General features: G+C 38.4%; 2 protein-coding genes across 2 annotated transcripts in view; both read left to right on the top strand.

The window, feature by feature from the left end:
- Positions 1 to 4,066: 4,066 nt before the first annotated feature.
- soat1 (sterol O-acyltransferase 1) lies at positions 4,067 to 12,334 on the top strand. Its single transcript, XM_038281050.1, has 16 exons — positions 4,067 to 4,205; positions 4,477 to 4,619; positions 6,155 to 6,213; positions 8,056 to 8,204; positions 8,307 to 8,366; positions 8,518 to 8,625; positions 8,731 to 9,016; positions 9,106 to 9,184; positions 9,461 to 9,545; positions 9,629 to 9,674; positions 9,755 to 9,884; positions 9,961 to 10,058; positions 10,143 to 10,241; positions 10,322 to 10,457; positions 10,536 to 10,681; positions 11,326 to 12,334. The coding sequence occupies exons 2-16, from the start codon at positions 4,478 to 4,480 to the stop codon at positions 11,413 to 11,415; spliced, it is 1,713 nt and encodes a 570-aa protein (XP_038136978.1). The 5' UTR covers positions 4,067 to 4,205; position 4,477; the 3' UTR covers positions 11,416 to 12,334.
- Positions 12,335 to 13,172: 838 nt separating this feature from the next.
- The window catches only part of abl2 (c-abl oncogene 2, non-receptor tyrosine kinase), a 32,404-nt gene continuing 30,029 nt past the window's right edge, over positions 13,173 to 15,547 (top strand). Inside the window, exon 1 of the mRNA XM_038281111.1 lies at positions 13,173 to 13,779. Coding sequence (XP_038137039.1) covers positions 13,563 to 13,779 — 217 coding nt within the window. The 5' untranslated portion in view covers positions 13,173 to 13,562. The remainder of the gene's footprint in view (positions 13,780 to 15,547) is intronic.

Below are 15,547 nucleotides of genomic sequence, written 5' to 3'. Positions count from 1 at the left end.
TGCCATTATCTAGAGTTTCCTGCAGCATTCTGTGGAACGTTGGGGCCAGAATGTTCCAGAACTCTTTATAGAACTCAGTAGGGAACCCGTCTGGACCTGGCGCTTTATTATTTGGCATGTTTTTTAATGCTTCCTGAACTTCAGCTGTAGACAGCGGTGAGTCCAGGGTCGCTCTTTGACTCTCTGATAATTTAGGAAGAGTTATTTTATCCAGAAATCGCTTGATATCATTATCTGATGGATTTAACTGTGATGTGTATAAAGATTTATAGAAATCTCGGAAGGCATTGTTAATATCCTCCGGATCCTGTAATGTATTACCAATTGAATCTGTAACTGCAAATATAGTCGTTTTTTCTTTGTTTATTTTTAGCTGGTTAGCTAAGAAGCTTCCTGACTTATTGCTATGTTCAAAGTTGTCAATTCGAAGTCTTTGAATTAAAAATTTATTTTGTTTTTCAATAAATTCGTTTAGTTCTAGTTTTATTTTACGGATTTCCCCTAACTTTTCCTCATCTAGCGAGCTTTCTAGTAACTTTATTTTTCCCTCTAATTCCTGGATCTTTTTTTGTTCTAACTTTTTTTTATGAGATGAAAATGAAATAATTTTACCTCTCATCACTGCTTTCCCTGCCTCCCATAGTATAGATGCTGATGTTCCTGGTAAATCATTGCACACCAAGTATGATGCCCACTCTTCCTTGAAAAATTTGAGAAACTCTTCATCTTTAAGCAGTGATGTATTTAATCTCCAGCTCTTGTTTTGTGGGACTATTTTTTTATTTATTAGGGTTAAAGTAACACGTATGTACTATTAAAATGTTTGACTTTGATTTTCTATCCTTCACTTTAATCATACATTAATCTCCTGAATCCCGATCTATATTTTGTTTTGAAAGTGTTCACATGATACAGCAGATGCTGAACTTCCAAAATCCAACACTGCTCTTTGCTTCATTGCTTAAGCTTTTACTCAGTAAATATGCAGGGCAAAGTAAAAAAAAAGGCGCCTTAAGAAAAAGTACAGCACCTGGTATCTCTTACCGTTAATAAAGCAATATCCAACTCGGGAATAAAGATAGTTTATCCCAAGCCTCATATAATTTCCTTTTCTCCTGCAGCCATGCACGGATACACTAGACTGCTAAAAATATTCAGGCAGCATCACACTAGTCTGTATTTTGTTAAACATCCTCAAGTTGAGTTTCATGGAATTTTAATCTAAATATTTATACATATAATTTCCCCAAAATGTATTGGATCATCCATAGAATGCAGGTGTTTTAACCACTTGTACATCCATATATATGGAAATTCTAACAACTAGACATGCAAACATGTTTTGAAAGTAGAAATTTGTGAAAAAAATTAAGTAAAGCTACATAGATTCTTTGAATTAACTTTAACTTAAACGTCCAAGGGACAGCAATGAATTACAAAAAGAAAAGACAAAAGAATAAAATCAGAATTAGCCTCAGAGGTACTAGGATATAGATAATGCAAATTCAGTTGTATGGTTTTAAATTTAGTCTGGTTTTTAACCCTTTTTAAAACCTACTTGAGTTACTAAATGATAATGGGTAGTTTTAGAAGCCAACAGGGTCAGCCCATGGGACATTAAGGACATGGTCCCTATTGTGGCCCCTGTACTGAAAACATACAGTGCAAAAATTAAATGTAAGTAAGTCTGTTTTCTTAAATTAAGTGTAATTTTCCCTTCATCTGAGCCTGTTTGCCAGCACAATAAGATGGTAAATTTTGTCTAGAAGCACCATTGAACATAAGTGATTTATCTGATTCAGTGGGAATTTATTCCATCTATTTAGGAAGTGAGATGTAATTAAGAATCTTTTAGGTACGTTTTACACTTTGGGGATGCTACCTACCTTACTTTGAATGACTTTAAATTGTTCACAACACAAAATGATTACCATCCCCTACATCAGTGGTTCCCAAAGATTTTCTTCTGGCCCCCCCAATTTCAACGCCGCCCCCCCCCCCCCCCAAAAAAAAAATCAACCGGTCACACACATCGTTCAACCAGATATAATAAATCTATACACATATTTTGTTTTCAAACTCCACTGAAGTTTATTTCATACTTCAGGTTGCAACAAAACAAACTACACCATCTGTGGGAACACTTGTGTAACTGTATTTTTTTCATAGTTCTATACTGTAGATCAGAAGAGGATTCTTTGTTGTCTGTGTTATTTTAAACATATTTTTTTTTAATCTATACATTTAAAAAGCCTCTGTGCAAAATGGAGTGAAAACATTGAACAGCTCCCTGAGTTTTTTTCTTTGTACTTTAATCCTCCCATCTTTTCAGTGGCTGTAGTGAGCCTGCTTTTTGCTGTAGCGCTATACACTTTGGGAACCACTGCCCTACATAACGAATTCCAGTTTCTACCCTCTGGTTCCTGTTTTAAATATCCACCAGCTCGGACCAATAGAAAAAAACACTCCTTTGTTCCCTCTGCTGTTTAGTTGCTAAACGCTAATAGGAAAAGCATATAGTCATATGTTGCATGCATATAGGCCTACGCTTTTATTCATCCTCTGCACTGCACATATTTATTTATTTATCCACCTCACTTTTATCTTTTTTTTTTATATTTTATGTGTTTAATGTGTTTTTATGTACGAAGTTTGAATGTGTGTGTGAAATGTGTACTACTACTGCACAAAAATTGCCCATAGTGGGAAAAATAAAAGCTACTGAACCAGAGGCGTAGCCAGAAGATTTTTATAAGGGTGGCAAGGCAATAACCAATGTACACTGAGGGGTGGCCAAAAGTGGACAGGCACCAGAACCTCACGGTAAATCTGCAATGTTCCAACTGGGAAATGAATGAGCAAAACATCCGTATTTAGATGTGACACCATCCTGGAGACAAATATCAACTGTGCTGCTACCATCAACACCCTTGTTTATAGATGCTGGAGATCGGCCTGTTTTCCAGTGTAGTCCTGTTTCTCTGACCATGACTGGCTGGATGTGCTCTCTTCATCCTCTGACATGGGAGCTGGCTTGGAGCTCGTCTGCCTGGCTGTGTGTTTCCTGGACGGGGCCGCCTTTTACAGCTGCTTTTTGTATCTCTGCTTCTGTCTCCTTGAACCCCAGTCGGCCTCGGCAGATGGCCCCTCACACTGAGCTTGGTTCTGCTGGAGGTTTCTTCCTGCTAAAAGGGAGTTTTTCCTCTCCACTGTCGCTACAAGCATGCTTAGCGTGAGGGATTGCATTTGAGTCAATGAGTCAATGCAATTAACTGGTTTTCCTTAGATAGAAAACTTTGAATCAATTTGATTGTATGATCTGGTGAATTTTAAAATGTCTTGAGACGACACGTGTTGTGAATTGGCGCTATAGAAATAAACTGAATTGAATTTAAATATTTTCTAAATAAAGACAAGCTATATTTTCCGAAAGCCTTTGCTAACTAATAGACGCATATATTCAAACATCCGTGCTTTCTAGATAAAAGGTATAATGAATAAAATTCTTTCAGGTTTGAGTTTTGGGTGAACATCTTTTCCATTGTCATTACTTAACTACTTTTATCAGTAATCATTCTGCATGAAATTGATATTTACAAGTACAAATATCTAAATAAATATTTATCTATGATTTCACTGAAGACTCCTAGATGACTCTTTACTCGATAAAACACAAAATCTATTTCTGCTTGAATTCTGTATTTATCATCTTTAATGTTAGTATATTGATGTGCATAATAAACCACAGTGTTTTTGTTGTCAAGTAATTGTTAATATATAAAAAATTTAAATGTTTTGAATGTTCCACTTGAGAGTATTACTGTTGCCACCATCTGTATTAGAGGGAAATAATTGGTAGGGTGGCCCCCCATCTAGCTCCGCCCCTGTACTGAACTGAGCTGAACTAGAAAGATGACATTTTTCATTCTGAGATGATAAATTGATGATTCGGAGATTTTGGTGTATAGGATGCATTTTTCAATTCAATTCTGTTGAAACACTCTTATTTTTCCTCGTTGCTCATGACGTCAAAAGGAGGAGAGACTTTTGGCCAATCAGCATCGAGGCTCTGACACATCATCTTGTCAGTGTTTGTAAATGAAGTAGCTGAGTTCACGTTGTCGCTATTAGACATCAGACATCTGCTGGCGCTCTGCTCAGTAGCCTGGGAAGCCTCGACAGAGAGGAGCAGCCTGCGGAAGCGAGTAAGTAATGAGCCAAGTGGACATTTTTTATTCAGTTTCATTTCGCCCGCGGTTGACCACTGAGGGCTAATTTAACTAGCTCTGCCATTTAGACAGAAGCGATAATACTTCAGCAGCTAGGTGCTGTGTGGCTAATCATAGGAGAGTGTGCTTTGTCCTTCCTATAAAATCCTTCTCATTCCTTTGCCTAACATGCTACCCTGGAAAACCCTCCCCAGAGCAACAGCAGTAAATAACTGGAGCCTTTGGGGTTATTTTGTTGTTTCTGTAGGATGGAGGGCGAGAGTGAAAGTTTGCTCAGATCCCGCAGCCGAACCGCCAACAATCTGCCCGCCTCCTCAGATTTGGATGGAGGTTCTAATCCTGGAAGACATCCGCATGGGAATGGCGATAACCACCATATAACCAGCAATGGTGAGCAGGGGTGAAGCTAGATGGGGGGCCAGGGGTGGCTATGGCCACCCTTAGCCAATTAATCTACCATTTTTTCCCCCTCTAATACAGATGATGGCAGCAGAAATACTCTAAAGTGAAATATTCTTTAAAATTGTTCATATATTACTAACTATTTTTTCATGTATTCATAATTTCTTGACAACAAAAACACTGTGGTTAATTATACACATCAATATACTAACATTAAAGACGATAAGTACAGAATTCATGCTCTTTTCAGAATTAGATTTTGTTTTATATGGGGTAAATAAAAAAAATGATGTGTCTGTGCAAGTCATCCATGAGTCTTCAGTGAAATCATAGATAAATAACTATTTGAATAAAAATGTATTAAATAATCGATTTTATGTAGATATTAGTGGTTGTAAATATCAATTTTATGCAGAGTAATTATCGATAAAAGTAGGTAAGTAATGACAATGGAAAAGATGTTTACCCCAGAACCCTGAAAATATTTTATGCACTATACCTTTTTTCTAGAAACCACGGATGTTTAAATATATGCGTTTATTTGTTATCAAAGGCTGTAGGAAAGTATAGTTAGTCTTATCTTTGGCTTGACCATGAGGTTCTGGTGCCTTTACACTTTCGGCCACCCCTCAGTGTACATTGGTTATTGCCTGGCCACCCTTATAAAAATTTTATGGCTACGCCTCTGATGGTGAGCAAACATGCACAGATTGTATAGGGGGGCATTAACCCCTAACATTTAGTTTTTTTTTGTTTTTTGGGGATCAGTTATTTTCCAGTGATGGTGTTACAGACCAAAATGTGATGATGTGTTCCTCTTAAGCAAACACTTGTGACCTCTGATACACTTTCATTGTGAAATACAGTAGGAAGTGTGATAATGACGTGTTTTAGCAGTAGAAATGTCAGAGCTAGATAAACACAAATCAAATCGATTGAAGCGAGATTATCTAAGTGTAGGAACATTACCTTTGTGGAAAATATTAATTATTAGGGAAACTGTTCTCTTTTGTCCATAAGAGCTCACCTTACGGGGAAAAATAGCATTTGACGTCCTTAGATTTTTTTTGTTTTGTTTTTTTACATGACATAATGGTTGGAGTGCAACTTCAGCTGTTACAGTTAGTCACAGTTGACCTAAAAGAAAGCTTGTTGGTCATCAGATCACTGAGAATAGCAATGACCTACAGTAACCTTAGTGAGAATGACTATATGACATTTTGGGTTTTCCAGTTTTTGTTAGAATTCATTTCAAATGCTTTTTCCCCACATTCAAACTGATCTTAGTTCCACTAAACGCTCTTTTAGTTGTGCTGTCTTTCATGTTAATTGATTCAAAACCTTCCTATCAGGAGCTTTCTTAAAAATTAGGACATGTTTCTATTTCTTTTAGGTGTGCACACGGCAGGAATCTGCATATATATATATATATTTATTTATTTATTTATTTATTTATTTTTATTGTACAGAACAGTTCATATTGTTATTTCTTTTAACATTTCATTGTGGTGTTCTAATTTCAGGGAAAATTGAAGTGGAGCATGTGATCAGTAGAAAGCTTCAACTCAAAAGGAAAGCAGAGGTTGGTTGGTGGTTGAGCTGCTTGATTTGTTATTCGTAATCACATTGCCAATATAAGTATGTATGACTTTTAGGGTTGGGAATTGAAAAGATTTTCACGATTCCGATTCCCTTTTCGATTCTATGAAACGATTCGATTCTTTATCGATTCTTTTTTCGATTCCAATTTGGGGGGGAAAGGAGAACAAACAGTTTGATTATCAGAATCAACTTTGTTTACTTAACTATTGCACAATCTTACAAACTCAACAAGATCAAGATGTCCACAGGAAATGTGAAACTGGAGTAACATCTGTGTTTAAATGAAAAATGAATACAAGAACAAACTTAATAACCAACAATGTCTAATAACAAATGATGGGATAATAACCTATTTTAAATAACAAAAAATACTAATTATAAAACAGTAGTAGGGAAAATTAACAGTTCTTTTGCAGAAAGATGAGCATATCTGCTTTTCTGGAAGGATACGGGATCTTTCAGGGCTTAAGGTGTCTCCAGCCATGGAGAACACCCTCTCAGATGGGGTGGACGAAGCCTGCACACAGAGGTAGTTTTCAGCCAGTCCAGATAGCAAGGGCAGCGTATCTTGCTTGTTCCACCACCACAGTGTGGCGCTATCCCTGCAGGGGATGGAGGGCAAGCTTTTATAGAGCTGGATTTCCTGATCTACCGTCTGGGCTAAGGAAAGTCGGGACTTTGATTCACAAAGTGACCGCAGCTCGTTGTCTTCCTCCTCGAATAGTTCTTCCAACTTGCGTAACTTGCGTAACTTGCGTAACTTACGTAAAAAACGTGACGTAAGTCGTGCTCCCCAGAGCCGGCGCTCTAGGCTCTGGTGCTGCGGGACTCGAAAAAAGAATCATTCAGCGAGCTGCCAAACGATGCCATGGAATCGGAAAATACGGAACCGGTTCTTAACAGGAACCGGTTTTCGATTCCCATCCCTAATGACTTTGCTATCGTAAAAGACTTCCCGGATGCAGAGAGAAGTGGGGGATGTTTTATTATGGGTTGATATTAGAGGCTCCCATCTCAGGACAATTTTTAACAGTGTGTGAGCACTATATGATAGATATTTTATGCTCATTCTGGTCACGGGATTTGATATAAAATACCAAACTTAATGGTTTGTTGCTACAGAAAATTATTGGATATCGAGTCACTGATCTAAAGCTGTTATGATTAGAAAATTACTCTGAAAAGAGGAAAGAGATTCACATGGAAGTGCTAATGGTGGGACTGATGACAATAATAAGATTTAAACAACTTTCTTTGTGTGAGATATTTATTTGTCAAATTTTGATTCTACCTAAAGTCTTTGGTCAGTAAAGAGCTACATCATATATTTGCATCACTGCAGCACTGAATGACCACAGACTTTTACTTGTATCCGAAGACTTTTTATCACTACTGCATCAAAGATGGTCAGTAATAACACAATATAAACCCAATATTGTTCAAGCAGTTATTCACAAAAGTATTCACTTTACTGTTTGGCTGAATGTTGGAAAAAGAAAATGTTAACCTAATTTAATCTGCTTATCTGTGAACTAACTGAATTAATTCACCAAAAAACAATTTTTTAATAATTGATCTTTTCCGACAGTAAATACTAAATGTTTATGAAACTAAATCATGACCCATGAGTAATATAAGAACAGAGACATTTACTGGACAGATTAATGGAAAAGATGCATTCAGGCTCAAGGTTTAAAAAGTCCATGACTCACTTTGTGAAAGTTGCAGTGACCTGGACAGGTGAACCGTTTATGATACCAGGCCTTGATCTAAAAAGGGCCTACCTAAAAAGTTTTTATTGCATGCTTTTTATTTGATCCAGGGCCTGAAGAATGACATGATGCGACAGTTTGAAAGCCAGGTCCATGATTTTATGGACAGTCTAATTGAAGAGTCAGCTAGCCTCGAGTCCACACCTCTACCTGCCGCCTTTTCACCTCCTTTGTCCGACAAGGAGAGAAGCAAACTCGGGTACTGCTGCATTTTTCTCGTCAAAGATACACAAATTTATGCAAAAGTCTTCACCTTTAACACTATAAGAGTTTTCCCCTTTCCTTGTGATCCTTTCTGCAGCCACTTTCAGCCTCCCCACGGCCGAGGAAAGCACTTTGTTAGTCGGAGATCCCTGCTAGAGTAAGTCCATACTCGACTATATAAGTCATTCAAATGATATGCTGTGTGATTTGAATGCAGTGTGGTGGGTTGGTTTTCCTGAAGACTGCAACATCTTTCTCATACAGCCACACTGTACAGAAGTAGATTTATGATGTGTGTTTTTCCACAGTGAGCTGTTTGAGGTGAACCACATTAGGACCATCTACCACATGTTTATTGCCCTGCTCATTCTCTTTATTCTCAGCACACTCGTGGTAGATTTCCTCGACGAAGGCCGGTAAGGCTGTAAACTGTACTTTCCTTTATCTTCTTCTGATTTTATTTTTTGTTATTTAACCAAACACAATATTGAGAAGAAATCTGCTTATCTTCTTTGCCTCAGACTCGTCTTGGACTTTGACCTGCTGGTCTATGCATTTGGACAGTTCCCTCTAGTGGTTTGCACGTGGCTTTGCATGTTTCTGTCCGTATTGCTGGTTCCTTACACGTTGTTCCATCTGTGGTCACAAAGCCAGTCAGGCTCTCATGGCCAACAGAGGATGTACACTTGGCTGTTTGGTTCTGCATTCCTGCTCTATCAAGGCCTGGGTTTGGGTTTCCTCCCAACATATGTGGTTCTGACCAACGGTTTACCACCTGCTTCCTGCTTCATCGTCATCATAGAGCAGGTAGGTGATCCAATGGAAGTGGGGTTATTTTTAATCATGGTTGATGCTTGATTGTGCAACTTTTCACACGGATATTTATTTTGTCTCAGGTTCGTCTAATGATGAAAGCCCACTCCTTTGTCAGAGAGAATGTGCCAAGGGTCCTGACTTGGGCAAAAGAGAAGACGGGTATAACACAATTTCACTTAAACTTGATAGCCACAGAAATTACACAATAGCCTTCTTATAAGATGGATTGTATTTAAGGGTATCAAGGTAAAGGGGTACTGAACAGAATGCATGTCACACACAGCTTATTTGGGTTTCTCTGTTACACAAACCCCTCAATTCATTTTGAAAATGTTAAAGGGATATGAATACTTTTGCAAACAGCTGTACAGATGCTTCCCATTTCAGTTTCTCACTCTGTACTCTCCCCTTGTCATTTCAAATGCTCGTTTAAAGGCCATGGTCCTGTGGTTCCTCAAGTTTCCCAGTATCTATACTTCCTCTTTGCACCCACTCTTATTTACAGAGACAAGTACCCCAGGTAAATATCCTCTATTAAATATTTGTCTAGTTTCATTTGCGATTTCTTTTTAGGCCCAAACCAAATAATTTTGTTTCCACCAGAAACCCGGTGACCAGATGGGGCTATGTTGCCACGAAGTTACTACAGGTACAGTATCATGTTGCCCTTGCATGATATTGTAGTGATAGTGCATTTTCTAACATTTCTACCTTCTCTATTCATCACAGGTTCTTGGCTGTCTGTTTTATGCCTATTACGTGTTTGTGCGGCTGTGCATCCCACAGTTTCGTAGCATCAGTCTGCAGCTGTTCAATCTGCGCGCCATGGTCCTTTGCGTCTTTAACTCTATACTGCCAGGTAAATTTACCCTCACCTGCTTGGGGTATAATGTTTATAAACTCTTACTTTATTATTTTTTTTGTGTTCATCTCAGGAGTTTTGGTTCTTCTGTTGGGTTTTTTTGCCTTTCTCCACTGCTGGCTCAACGCTTTTGCTGAGATGCTTCGCTTTGCAGACAGGATGTTTTACAAGGTATTGCCATCACTCTTTGCGACAAATAGTTACACAAGCACTGAAATCATGCGTTTTAAATAATTTTTGAATTAAAAACTGTAGGACTGGTGGAACTCGACATCTTATGCCAATTACTACCGCACCTGGAACGTGGTGGTCCACGACTGGCTGTATTACTACGTTTACAGGGACTTCCTGTTGGTGAGTGTGCTTTTCTGTTGAAATCCAGAGCACTTTACAATGATGGAATCTGTTCTGAACAGATTTTACTGCCTTTACAGATATCTGAGAAGCGTTTCCGACCAGCTGCCATGCTTTTTGTGTTCACGGTGTCCGCAGTGGTCCATGAATACATTCTAGCAGTGAGCTTCGGATTCTTCTATCCGGTGCTTTTCTGCCTCTTCATGTGCTTTGGAAGTAAGGGGGTTGATATGCAGTGCATTTATCTCGTTTTTGTTTTCAAAACCCTTTTTTAAATTAATTTCCTTCCTACAGTGATGTTCAACTTTATTCTCCACGATCAGAGGAAAGGCCCAATTTGGAACATTTTAATGTGGACGTCCCTGTTTCTGGGTCAAGGGGTCATAATGTGTCTATACTCTCAAGAGTGGTATGCCAGATGCTACTGTCCACTTAAAGAGGTAATGCAGAGCATTTAAAACTATAAATTGTTAAATCTATATATTGCGTAGCCACGAAGTTCAATGTTTTATTGGGATTTCATGTGATTGGAAAATAATAAAGAACACTGGAAATATGAGTTAGGGAGGGGATTGTGCATGATTTTTCAAAGCTTTACATTAGTTTAGCTTTATGGAAAGTCTTTTTTTGGAAAGTTTTTTAACAGTTTCAATTGGATTTAACTCTAGTCTTTTACTGGGCCATTCTAATCCATTAAAAAGGCCAGGGGTGCCTGCATCCGTACAACTAAAACAAATATGGCCCTCATTAGTTATACATAGGCTGCTAACGAGGCATTTGTCTGGTTTAGGTAACAAATTAGTCTAAGAGATCTCATAGATTAATCATATTACAGCTGAAAGCAGTTGATAACAGTGGATTTTATTTAGGAGTGTCGAAGCAGAGGGTCATCCAGCATTTTCCTTCATTATAATTGTGTTCTACTATTTTTTGCCCCATCCATCCTCTACAATCTCAATAAAAGAAAAAACATTAAAGTTTGTTTTTCCATAAGTTTGAAGCAGTTTAAGAAGTATGAACAATTTACATGTGTGACAGGAAGGTGGATTATTGTACAGCTATTTATTATGCCTTTCTGTTTCAGGCTTCATTCTTTGATTTTGTGAAGCCTCGCTCCTGGAGCTGTCAGAGAGGTCCGATGGCTCTGTCCGATAAGATGAAATGGGACTATTGAGAAAGACATCATCAGTCAACATGGACTACACCAGCTCATCTCTCACTGTTCTTTATTTATTGCATTATGATTTAAGTCTTACAGTGTATGAATGTATGGAGGAGGGTTAGAGATGCCTTATTTATTGAGTTTTCCGTTGCCAATGTTCAAGAGAAATGTATAAAAAAACTTGGCAGTGCCAACTTGAATATTGTTTATCATGGGTCCCTATTGATTCGGTCTCATTTTGAAACTGCTCCTTGTGCAAATAATGACGTGGCAGCTTAATACAAACATTACACAATGAACACGTTATCCACATCTTCTGTAATAGCTGATGTTCAACAAGGCAGCATGTTGTTGCTTGTTAAAAATGAAATCGGTGAGTTATCCTGCAAGAACTACTGTAATAACATCACCAGACAGATTTTTTTTTCAAGTGTCTGAAATTGTATCACAACAAGAAACGTTGCAAGATACTCATTTACTACTAAGATATTTTTCAGGCTGATGAAGCACAACTGAACTAATCTGTTCCTCTAATAAAGCCACAACGTATAGATACTTTGGTTACCTAAATGATAAATGTGTAAAACCCAAGGATTTACCGAGTATTGAGATGTGAAGGTTCTGTAACTGCTGATATTTTACTGAATGTATTCTATATTAATATAAGTACTTGGAAGATATTGAGGTTCTATAAGATAATTGAAAATGAGTAATTTGATATTCTTTGTATATGGTAAATATTCAGAGTTCTATATAATGACTTCCTAATGAAACGGTTACAAAATCTGTCATAATTGCAGCTGGCTGCTTAAATGTCACAACAATGTAATACTCATTATTGCAATTTCTGATTACCTTCAAATTATTGTTTTGTAATCAAAGTCCTACAATGATGCACTTTACTGTCATAAAAGTATGTAATTTACTCTCCCTTTGGTGTTGAAGTGATGTTTTAAGGGTATTTGATACATTATTTGGCTGTGAAGTTTACATGTTTGGATATTTGTGAAAATGTTGCATAACTGATGTAGAAACCAGCAATGCAGAAACAGAGAATTTCACAAGAAAGACCAGATCAACCACTAGGTGACGCACTAGTTAAAGTTTTAACCTTTTTTTTTTTAATTGCTCATTTGAATCAGAACAGATTCCCTAGATTCTTAAACTATGAGATTAAAAACACCATTAAGTTTATTTTTCATCTTGTACAGATTGAAAATGTTCAAGTTTCTGCTCGATTTTCTGCAGATTCTAACACTTTGTAAAGGTGCCACTAAGCAGCAAAGTAGTGTTTATAGTCTGGACAGTAGAAATCTATTTACATTATGTTAGTTTTGCCTTTAGTTTGATTATCATTGATGGGTTTTTTAACCTATATTGATCCCTGTAATTCTCCAACAAAATGTATCTGAAGAATTACCATACATTTTCTTTTAATGCTGCTTACTATATAAATTTATATAAAACATGTTTGCAATGAGAACCGTTCTTTGGATTCGTCTCTAATACATTTGTATCTTGTATTTTATGTATTTATAAAAGATATCCACATTTTCAGATTTGTATTTTGATTTACCCTTTAATCGTCTCCTGATAATAAAAATCCAAGTATCTCATTTTTTTAAGTGGCTGGGGGGGAAATGAATTTGTCCCTTTCCTTTTAAGTATTTTAATGATCTTTTGATCAAGCAGCCTGCATGGCCACTCCTGGAGCAGGCAGGTATTGGAGCTGACAGGGGGCCCAGGGGAGCCCTCCGCCTTGTGGAACACATCCTCTATTCTGCGGTAAAGATGGCGGCGTCAGAGGGGGCGCGCAGCGGTTCGACAACGGCTAAACCACTGAGATTCGCTCCGCTTTGACTGGGTTCATTCTTCTGGTAGTTTTAATTTCCTATTATAATTTATCTGGACCACCCAGAGAGAGAACATCGCTGTCACGCACCAGGGTTGGGGTTTTTATTGTTAGAGGCAGCCTTGGTGGGTTTCAGAGGTAGCCCGCTATCGGTAGCCGAGCGAGCTAACAGGCTAGTTCACAGAGAAACACCAGAGAGAGGATTCGGGTTAGGCCGCGGCAGCTTCGGGGGAATGTGAACCGTAGGGACACTGTCGGGGGAGGTTTGCTTGCTTGGTCCCAGACATCCTCACACCAAAGTACCGGAATGGGACAGCAGGTCGGCCGCGTCGGTGAGGTTACATCGACCGGACTCCAGCCGCCACCGACCCACGCGTCCCAACCACACCAGGGGAAGGGGAGCCGGGGGAGCGTCGCCGGGAGGAGACCCCGGGAACCCGGCTGCAGCACCGGGATGCCCCCGGGCAGGACAGCCGTGGCCATCGCCCCCGACCCAGCGATAAATATATTCACGCAGCATTCAGGTAAAAATGTAGCCATATTTGTAAAACTAATGGTGTGTGTTTTTGTTTTCTCCCATATATTTGTTTGCTGCTATTAAATCACTGCTAGCATTTTCAAGCTATTTGTCATCGACGCTTTAGCGGATCTAGCTGAGGTTTGCAATCTTTGCCTCAAATACATCCTCTTTTCACTTCTGCTTTATTGAATCTGTCTATAAGCGCGAACATTAGGAAGTTATTCCCCTATAGCATGTTTGGGCTTGTGGTGTCACGATTCTTTAAACTGCAAAGCGTGAAAAGAGCTAGATCAGTTCAGTGCTTGCTGCTGCAGGACGTTCGCCACTATAGTTTTTCGGATATCTGGTTAGGAAACGCTGAAATTGCCTCCGGAGGTTGACATGCAATTCTCTTCTAAACACACAATAGGAGCCACATACCGCAGGCTCATATTACAATAACCAGCGGTTTAAAAGGCTCGCTTAATAACGCGTACAGTTCCTTTGTAAAACTGATCTTAAGTGTATATGTAAGAATAAAGCTTTTCAAATATTAAGCTGATGTACATTTAACACAATGTATAAATCTTAGATTAACCGTGTTTTGCAAAGGTCGTTTTTAGACGTCTGACTTAGAACCACAGCTTTGTCAGATTTTTGCCGCAGGGCTTGTTTTGTTCCTTTGGCACTGATTTCTACATATAGATCTTGTCTGCAGATGCCTCCATCAGGGGGTTTCTTTGAAGTTTCACGTGCAAATTTCAGTAGAAAAACTACCCAGGTTCTTTGGTAGAGGTAGTTCTAAAATATAAATAATTATTAAAGTAGCACAAAAGACTAAATAAACTAGGTATGAGGGGGGTTGAAAAGGTAATGCCCCTGACACACTTCCAGATGTTTGATCCAGCTGAAATTTTGCATGTAAGGTTATTTAAATCTCTATAGATTGAGTAGCAAATTACAGCTCTGAACTATTTGTGGTTTCTGACTTTTTGAACTGAGTAAAGTCCATAATGGAGCCTGTTGAGTGTCGAACAGTGATTCAGTTTTTCTATTTGAAAAGACTCACACCACCGGAGTCTTTTGATGAAAATAAAGTAACTTATGTTTATGATGCCCGTTAAATGGCCTTGCAAAACGTTTTACAAGGTTATATTATTGGACATTATCACTATGTTACTTTCATTTGATCAAAAGTCTCACGTGGTGTGCTACCTTTCAAATGCAAAAACCTCAGACTTGACTCAGTTTGAACACCTGTAAATCAGAAACCACAAATAGTTCAGAGTTGTAAATTGCTATTTAAGATATAGAGATTTAAATAATTTCACATGCAAAATTTCAGGTCAATCAACCATCACAAAGTGGGTCAGGGGCATTACTTATTGAACGACCCTCGTAGCAGTATTGCTCATCGGAACATTTAGATTCAGTGGATCTCTACTTTAAAGAGAAAAACAAAACAAAAGATTCCTCTTAAAAAGGTGTCATTTTTCACTAATGTAGAAGCACAACCTTTTCCTTAACATCCTTGTTACTAAATTTGATTGCTCAAAGAGGTAGCCTTGTGCAAAGATTTAAAAAGAAAGAAAAAAACTACTGGCATAATTTCCATAGTTTCCATTCATGTCCCAGACCCAGCCAGTTAGGACACATTGAAAGTGCAACCTTTTGGGAATGGAAAGCATTTTCACTTCCTGGCTCTAGTGTCTCAGAAGTAACAGTCCCTTCAGACCGTTAGACAAGTGCTCTCTGAGTGTAGCCCGGCGGGCTCTCGGCACTGTTCTGTTTCC

This window comes from Cyprinodon tularosa, unplaced genomic scaffold (assembly GCF_016077235.1).
Source record: "Cyprinodon tularosa strain WSP-4 unplaced genomic scaffold, ASM1607723v1 ctg167, whole genome shotgun sequence".
In the NCBI taxonomy this organism is placed as follows: domain Eukaryota; kingdom Metazoa; phylum Chordata; class Actinopteri; order Cyprinodontiformes; family Cyprinodontidae; genus Cyprinodon; species Cyprinodon tularosa.
This window is presented reverse-complemented; position numbering and strand designations above follow the sequence as displayed.